The sequence below is a fragment of the Dromaius novaehollandiae genome, chromosome 5, assembly GCF_036370855.1.
Source record: "Dromaius novaehollandiae isolate bDroNov1 chromosome 5, bDroNov1.hap1, whole genome shotgun sequence".
In the NCBI taxonomy this organism is placed as follows: Eukaryota; Metazoa; Chordata; class Aves; order Casuariiformes; family Dromaiidae; genus Dromaius; species Dromaius novaehollandiae.
This window is the reverse complement of record NC_088102.1, coordinates 71036597-71045935: the sequence shown is the minus strand read 5'-3', so window position 1 is coordinate 71045935 and position 9339 is coordinate 71036597. Positions and strand designations below refer to the sequence as shown.

At 41.6% G+C, this 9339-nt stretch overlaps 1 protein-coding gene and 1 pseudogene across 1 annotated transcript; one reads left to right on the top strand and one right to left on the bottom strand.

Annotated features, from left to right (window-relative positions):
* Positions 1-518: 518 nt before the first annotated feature.
* LOC135328575 (olfactory receptor 5AR1-like) lies at positions 519-2020 on the bottom strand. Its single transcript, XM_064513454.1, has 2 exons — positions 1100-2020; positions 519-539 (listed from the first exon to the last, which is right to left on the bottom strand). Exons 1-2 carry the CDS (start codon positions 2018-2020, stop codon positions 519-521), a joined length of 942 nt encoding a protein of 313 aa, XP_064369524.1.
* Positions 2021-5582: 3562 nt separating this feature from the next.
* LOC135328574 (olfactory receptor 5F1-like) lies at positions 5583-8638 on the top strand (annotated as a pseudogene).
* Positions 8639-9339: the final 701 nt, after the last annotated feature.

Here is a 9339-nt window from a genome sequence, read left to right as displayed (position 1 = left end):
ATATGAATGGGTAGTTGGACAGAAGATTGAGGGTGTGGAAATGCATACACAGACAAACATCTCAAAGATAGTTCTATTCTTTTAATCTTTGCATTTTTTCTTTGCATTTTATTTCATTGCTCTTCCCATATGTTGCTGCTACCAGAAGAAAATAAGCCGTTGTCACACATGAAAGAAATCAAGACTTCCAGAGGTCCTGAAGTCTGATAAAGCATCACCAAACCCAGCAGGGGATCACCACTTCTTCAAGACAGAGACATATATGACCTCCATTATGATGCGATAAAAACAGTCTCCCTGGCTGCAAAAAGTGGTTGAATTGTATGGCCGACACTTGGTTTCTTTGCAACAGCTTTTATGTAGCTATGCAACAAGGATGCTTCGCAATTCTATGCACAATACATTTTTGGAATACACATGAAACTTAGATGATTGTTTGGAATTGTGATAAGGCAAACTTTTAACTTGAAAAACAAAACACACTTTGTTTCTCTTTTTTTGCATTAATTTCTTTAAAGCTAACTCAGGCAGCTAGGGATAATGCAGTCTGGAATTCAGTTCACCCTGTTTTCTCTTAAGAGATCTACCAAAGGCTGGGGTGAATCAGCCACTGCAGATGTCTGTGTCTCTCTGCTAAGCAGAGTAGAGGTAAACTGACAAATGTAGACTGGCTGTCTTATTTTGACATGGTTTTGATTAGGCACCCCAAATTCCAGTCTAAATGCAAGACTTAACATTAAAACTGTATAGTGTAGCTGGAAACCCCAGTATGCAAGGGCTATTGTCTCAGCTGATGTCTACATTAAGGAAGGTGGCATAGCAACTCCACAGAAGAGTCAAGCAGCCACTGTCTTATACATATATTTAACATAGAGAAAAGTCACTGTATTCAAGACCCTTCCTCTGTCTTTCATTTGCCATTGTTCTGTGTGAGAGAGATATTGGACGTCTTTGCCACTGAAAGTTCTTCACACTTGTTTGTGACATTGTGAATCATAAGGGTGCATTTCCAGAGGTCTGGATACTTCTCTTCCTCTCAGATTTGTGTTATGAGTGCTCTAAAACCTAGCGACATGTACAGTCATTGGGAGGAATTTTGTCTCCTCATGACTCTCCCCAAAGCATCCTTCACCTCTGTGTTCCTGAGGCTGTAGATGAGGGGGTTCAGCATGGGGATCACCACTGTGTAAAAGACAGAGGCAATTTTGTCTGTGTCCATAGAATAGGGATGGCTGGGTCGGCAATACATAAAAAGGATGGTCCCATGGAATAGGGAGATGACCATTAAATGGGAGGCACACGTAGAGAAGGCTTTGTACTTTCCCTCTTTAGAGCGGATCCTCAGCACAGCCAGGATAATGACAGTATAAGAGGTGAGGATGATTATGATCGTGCTAGTTTCCACAAATGTAGCAAAGGTGACAAGCAGCACTTCACTGACATGTGTGTCAGAGCAGGCAAGAGCTAACACTGGAGAAACATCACAAAAAAAATGGTTAATGGTGTCAGGTCCACAGAAGGATAGTTGAAAGGCAGAATAAGTGTGTATCAGTGAACATATGATACCACATACATAGGATCCAGCTACCAAACAAATACAGAATTTTCTGGACATAACAAGCCTGTAAAGAAGCGGGTTACAGATGGCTACGTAACGATCATAAGCCATCACGGCCAGTAGGAAAGACTCTGTGACAACAAAGTTGAGGAAAAGAGACATTTGTGCTGCACAGCTGGAGAAGGAAATTGTTTTTGTTTCAGACCAAAAGTTGACTAACATCTTAGGCACGATCGATGATGAATAGCAAATGTCAACAAGGGACAAATGGCTGAGGAAGAAGTACATGGGGGTGTGTAGACAGGCTTCAGCTCTGACCAACAAGATCATTCCCAGGTTTCCCATCAAAGTAGCAATATAGACCACGAGGAACACAACGAAGAGAGGAACCTGCAGTGTTGGATGATCTGTCAATCCCAACAGAATAAACTCAGTCACTGTGGTGTGATTTTGTCTATCCATTCCACTGGTGCTTGTACATTATCTGCTTCTGCATCGCTCAGGAAGACCAAAGGGTCTGCTGCCTTTCATATCAACAGCAGTTAACAGTAGTCCAGAGAAAGGCATTGAAGAAGTTGTTTATGAAATTTCTCTCTGGAAAAGAAAAAAAGGTTTGAAATGACACATTGCATCACAGAAATGCCTGTGTTTCCCTAGTAACTATGTAAGATGAGAAAGTCTAATCAGAAGGATACTGTAGACTGAATAAAATAACTTTGCATGATTTCTTTTGGTACGGATAGCCTCTTACCTGAATGGATAGGGCTGTCTTGCCTGAACAAGATGTGAGTGACTTGAGGATATAAATGGCCTCAACAACAGGTCCAGCCAACCTATCAGGAAGTCATCTTAGTAAGGTGCTACTTCTTAAAGGTCCAATGTGAAATCAGGTGCATCTTTGTTCAGAAAGTCACGACAAATATCCTTTTCCCAGCCTATGTTTTGATCCATGGCACCTCTCTCTTTGTGTTCCTCAACTGCTGTCGCATTTTCCGTGCCTCTTACTCCGGCTACAAGCTGCATGGCCTTCTGATACTCTCTCCAAGCCACCCAATTTGCAAGTTTTCATTAACTGTTTGTTATCTTTATGAACTACCGAGCTTTGTTTTAAGCTGTTTCGCTGACTTGGGAAAACCTGGCACATTCCTTTCTCTTAGTAAGGGAGAAATCCATTTTAAACCTCCTCTGCTGATTTAGAAAAAAAAAGTTGCTAATGATTAATATTGAGGCTTGACTACTGACCAATATCACATTTGCTTGTACTTTTCTGTTTCTGTGAATCACCCCTTGTTTCAGATTTAAAGTTCCGTGTGTCTCTTTCGTTCTCTAGCACCAAGAAAATGGATTCTGCTACACAATCAGGCCTGTTAGGAGTTGTTTTGACAATAAAGTGAAGATCCTTTGAGGTGTGATATTTTTAAGAAGCTAGAATCTAGAAAATTAGATGTCTCACTGATTCCAAGGCTTCCAAAATCCCAACTATAACACCCTCCCCACACACACATCCAAAAAAAGTGTCATGGCTGTTGCTTGCTTGAGCAATTAGAACAGGGCTAAAAAGGAACATGACAAGAATCAAGTGGAAGCTATGATACGCAAGAATTACAAGGACAGGGCTCCAGAACACTCATTTTTAAGAGGTGTTTGGTTGTATCTGCCAAAGACTTAGAAAGGAGTGCCTTTCACCTGGTATCTAGTTTCTAAAAACCTGTGGCTCTGAAAATAGCTTCTACTGTCTGAGACTGTTACGACTCCTAAGAGTTGGACTAACGTAAAAATGTGAGAGACAAGGCAGCCATCTAGTTCCAAGCTAATTTTTGTCTAGATACCAGTTGTCACCAGCTGAGACACTGGAATGTGCTGCCTTGATATTTGTTCGACTTTCTACTCCAAGATGAGAGGAGCTGCATTACAGAAATGCCTGTGTTTCCCTATTAACTACAAAGAATGTCTCGGTAAGTAGTTCAGGTGCAGATGTCTGCCTTACAGATAGGCAGAAATTGATGTTATGAATACCTTGGCCAGGGCTTAGTACTTTGAGCAACTGGAGCTGATTACAAAAATAAGAAAGAATACCAGGATTCAGCGCATAAGGAGAATAAACGCTTGAACAGAAAACTCTCTTGAAGCTACTACAGAGATTGTTTCATCATAAGGAAAAGGTTGTTCTAAGTGGTCTCCACTGAGAAAGAGAACATTTCTTGGCTGAAATACGTGGACTAAGCATGAGCTACATGGAGTGCAAGGTGAAAAGTAATCAAACCCACAGCCTTCTAACTCACCCATGGAAGAAAGGGCAAGCCTCTTTCTCACTTGACTCCAACAGCTCACACAGCAGAGGCACCAGGACTTTTACAGGTGGTTTCAAGACTCAAGGGATCAAAGACAGGGACTTTGATCCCTGGAGAACTTGAAAATAGCCAGGAGGAGGAGGAAGTCAAGAACAGAGGAAGAAATTAGGTACATAGCATGAGGCAGTATTTTGATACTTAAAGCAGCAGCAAGGCAGACTGCACAGTCACTTAAGTTTCACTGTGCTCCCCTTACCTTTACCCACTCTCAGTATTGGTAGTTCCTTCTTGCCGGCATGTCAGTGAAGGGCTGGGCTGCTCACAGGACCCCACAGCCGCAGCAGCTTCACAGCTTTTGTTCTGATGGAAACACAAAAGCTTTTAATTTTTCACTCCATTCAAAAGACAAGGTGTTTGACTTCTCTGCTTTGACTTGCAGCAGGCATAGCAAAAAAGAGCTAAAGTAAGAGCTAATTCACCTAGCTTGACATCTAAAAGCTAGGGATTTAGTCTCTGCCAGGCACCTGTGTTTCCTCTACAGCCAAAGATTAGGAGCAGGCATTTTTTGTACAGCAGTTAAGGCAGAGGATGATTTATACTTCCCATCTTCATCTCAGTGACATTCAGCGAAATGAATCCCTTCTGTAACAGCTCTTTTTGCAGGTAGACATACAAGTTCACGTTTTGCTTTTGATTTTAACTGAGCTGCCTGGGAAGAGGCATCTCACGATCTGAGCTGAGGAGCCAAAGGCAATCGGTCAGGATTGCAAGATCCCCTTGGTGCAATCAAGCATATAACGTGACAAGTTTTAACCATGCTGCCCCAGTGCACCACTTGCCTTGAGACACATTCCCTAGCTGCTGCAGATCAGATTGACATAAAGACCATCAGGAAGGACCAAACATTACTACTTATTTTAAAGAAATATTTGGGTGTTACAGTCTGCTTGTGTCAAATGAAAAATTTCAATCTACAGACTTGTCAGTTCAGTTGAACTCTACCTTGTGTTTGCTGTACAGCTCTCTTAAAGTCTTTAGATTTCTAGCTCACCACCAAATGATCTCAGTATTTTCCACAGGAAATCAATAGTGGTGGCCCCATACCTCTCCCATGACCACAAAAGCACAAAACCCTTCCTAAAACATGTGACCACGTAAGCTTTTATAGGGTCAGGAATGAGGAAAGGAGAGCTGCTGCCTGGACAAATCCATTAATTGGGCAGAGGGGAAAGAGCGGGAGAAGTGACTTCCTCTGTTGTCAAGGGGGTTCTGGATCCACTCAGTAACACCAGTGTGTTAGCTGGAGCCTGGCCTGAGAAATCTGGTGAGGGTATTGAGGAAAGGGCTCATAATGCTGCCAATTAATTTGCTGTTTGTGCAGGGGTGTGATTTTTTTTCCCTCTGTTTTGCTTTCTGAGTTCTTGAAATATGTTGTGCATATTTGTGTTCTTGGTATGCATGCCTAAAGGGAGGTGCGTTTAAGCAAAAATGATGCTTGAACTGTGATTGTGATGTGAGCATGATTTAATTTGAGAGAGTCTGTGACAGATCTGAGGCTATAAAAACAAACCTCACATCGAGGTATTTTTATCGTCTGTGGAGAGAAACTGGCATTTCTGAAATGTGATTATTCCATCCTGTAAAAGTAGGCCAGGTGAACTGTGCTCTAGAAAACTATTTCTCTCCATTGATTATGGCCTCATAGTGTGTTTTTGCTCGGAGGCACGGCTACAATGGAGATGTTCAAAATCAGGTAAGTGAAATGAATTACATTCCTTTATAACTCAGGGGAAATTTTAATGTTGACCTGAACGGAGAGAGTCCTTCACTCGTCTTCAAGAGGCATGGAGATTCATCTTACCCAACTTTACACTTTGAAATCTTAGGCACCTTGGGCTACATAGTGCCAAAGGCTGAGCATTTATCTGTTACTTTCATTTCCCCCTTATTTTCTTTGTTTACATGGAAGTGCACAGGTTTACCCAACAATTAAAGCCATTTTCAGCCTGCTTTCTAGCTTCCGACAGGCCAGCAGGACTTCCTGCATAGCAAGTGTAATACAAGGACTTAGGCAAGCTCCAGTGTTCGATGGAGAGAGGCAAGCAACTCCAGAAGGTGACTCGTTCCCGGTATCACTCTCTACCGAGAGAGCCCAGGTAACTGTCTAAAACGCTGCTCTCCTTGTAACTCTGCAGCAAAATTTAGCTGCTGACTATATTTTTGTGTTCTCTTCCAGCAAAGAAATCACCAGTTATTCTTCCAAAACTTGTCTGCTGTTCCTGTGTGCCTGCAGTAAGTCTGTGTGAGGATTCTCCAAAAATGGGTTGCTGCAAAAGCACAAGACACTGGATTTTAGGACTCTTCTAAAGACATTCGTAAGCTTAAATGATAGGGCCCTGAAACTCCGTTTCTAATTCACCCTGAATCCAGGGATCCTTGCTATCTTTTTTAGTCTAATATGCAATTTTTAAAAATTGTCTCTCTCGCTTCTGCAACAAACTTCTTTATGACATGGGTGACTGTAGAACATTCTTTATGCAGATTTCTCTGCAGTGTAGTTTCAAATTATTTTCAACACTTAGGTTCAAGCAAAGACATGTTCAAAAAAACATTATGCCAACATGTGAAGGTCCCAAAGAAAGCCCAGCTATCACTTAGACAGATCTTTTGCAGAACGTAGGCCAGAAACATTTACTTTGCCAGCACTCTATCTTCTTCTGGAAAGGTTATGCCCTGTTGCTTGAATCAATATGAACTGCTCAGCTCGTAGAAGAGTGTTCGCCCTAAATCCTGAGACTCCAGAAGGTACTTTGCATTTATTTGTTTTCCTTGAACCATAGGATTCATCCCCACGTAGGATCCTTTCTGCAAGTTCAAATGCAAAAGGTTATAACATCTTTCTTGACCAGGTCACAAGACAAGAAGTCACTTAGTCTTCCCAACTGTTATTGTGGAACTCCTGGATTTACAGGTGTAAATGGCTTGAGAGAAGCTAAGAGAAAGCTTTGGAAAGCTTGTATTTGTGCCAAGCTTTTTCAGCATCTCTCAGCATAATCAACTGATGTGGATGAGAAATGTCAAAACAAGAAAACCTTGTTTTGGTATGGTATATCCCACCTTCACCTTCCCCCTGTTTTCTTTCTTTATAGTGTGAAATGTTACTGAAAATTTTTCTGGAAAACTAAGGGGGGAGTGAAAGAAAGGAAGGAACACAATCAGCTGCTTTAAGATACCCTTCAACATCGAGCATATCGCTGATGGTTGCATTGAGCTAAGGCTGAACATGGAGACCGGCCTTGGGAACTTGGAGTTTGCCTCTCTCTAATTTACCTTAGATTTACTGAAAACAGAGATGGAACTGATAGACAGTATTGCCCATTGTATTAATGACTGCCTTTTGATGATATTCCTGGTAATAGGGGAATATTAACTGAATCTTCCAGTAGTTCTGTTTCAGTCATGAAATAACACCACATGACACACACTGTGACAGTATGCTAGTCATTAAAGTACTCATGTTCGATGGGAACAAGCTATATTCAAGCCCACCCTCTGCTGCGAATTTAACTAGGCATGTAAAGAGAAAGAGTGCTAATGGGGGAGAGAACTGTAGGCCTTCCTTCCCCCTGAACAGCCAAGGGCTTTGTGGTCAGGGGTTTCCATAGAGTGGAGATGAAGTATGTGCAATACTGAACTGTCTGGATCAGGGCTTTGAACCTGCATTATTCATAGTGCAGAAGCACATCATATCCAAGCAGGTATCCTTGAGGGCAGTTTTGCCTTGTGCATATTTTTTGAAATAAGCTTTGAAATCTCTTTGTTGTCCTCAAGTCAAAAGAGGGTTTTTTTCCTCCAATAATGTTGCTTTTCCTATTTCACAAGCCTTGGCTTTAGCCCAATGCTGAATAGGGAAAAAAGAAATCAAAAAGCAAGTGGAAATCTTTACCTACCAAGCTTCAGTACATCACCAGGACTAATAATCTGATACCTCCCAGTGGAAAAACAAATTTACACAAAACCATTTAAACCCATCTATATAGCTCTCCATCTTGCTTCCCTACACTTACATAGCTTGGTATTCACTTCCATCTGAAGAGAATCTCTTTCATCTTCCCCAGCTTCACACTCCCATGTATCTTTTCCTCAGCAATTTGTCCTTTATAGATGTTTGCTATGCATCGACCATTACCCCCAGAGCCTTGAGACCTCCCTTTTGCAGATGAGAACGATATCCTGCACACAATGTTTTTTGCAGATGTATTTTTTTATTGCCGTGGCAACGACTGAGTGCATCCTATTTGCATTAATGGCCTATGACCATCATACACCCATTTGTAACCCACTGCATTGTATGAATGTCATGTCTTGGAGTTGTTGTCTGAACATGGTAGTTGGGGCATATGGAGCAGGCTTCTTGAACTCCATGATACATACGGCTTTTACAAGCAAATTATCTTTTTGTCGTTCTAATGTCATTGATCACTTTTTCTGTGAAACTCTCCCACTCCTGAAGCTCTCATTTGCTGATGCCCACTGGAATGAGATCACCGTTTTTGTCTGTGCTGGGCTAGCCATGGTGGGAACACTCCTGGCCATCTTGCTCTCTTATACCTACGTCGTCTCCACCATCCTGCAGATCCACTCTGCAAATGGCAGGCCCAAAGCCTTCTCCACTTGTGCTTCCCACCTGATGGCTGTCATCATATTTTCAAATGGTTCAAATCACCAGACAGCTTTAAATACCCAGTCCCTGTATTTTCAAAAGGTTCAGATCACCAGACAGCTTTAAATACCCAGTCCCCGTTGAACTTGGTGGGGCTTTGATGGCTTTGGTGGGATTCACTTTACCAAGCTTTAGAAATTTACTTTTGAGCAAATCAGCCTGGGAGCCTAGGGCACTCTTAGAGAGCATTTAATCAGATCAATTTTAGGAGTCAGAGTTAGTATGACATACATGGAGCTGAGCATATCATCCACCAAGCCCTCACTGGTTTTAAAAGAACTTGAAGTGACTGGCTGAGCTGTAATCTAAACATTTACCTTCAGCCCTGTTAACTCCGCCTCTATGGGACTATGAGGAGATTTCCGATCATAAGTCAGGAGTAATAAAAAGGAAGACATTTTCTGGAGAGAAACTTGGACTCTATTGACTTGCACACAGAATGAGTGAGTCTCTCTGGTCTGTCAATTTACAAGTGTAACAGTTTTTGCTTGTTTATTAAACAAGTGAAAGTTACAGCAAACATCCCCTCCCTGACTTGTAACCCTTTCATATGCATGACTGACATGGTGGGGGAATCATATGGTTTTTTTGTTTGTTTTCCTTATCTTTAAATTAATTTTAAATTAATATTTATTACTGATCACTCACCAGGAATTAAGATACAACTTTTTAGAACAAGGTGCAGCTCTGTTCAAAGTTTGGCTTGCAAGCATGCACAGCCTAGTAACACATATTTTCCCTTGCACCACACTTAGAATTGCAGTAGT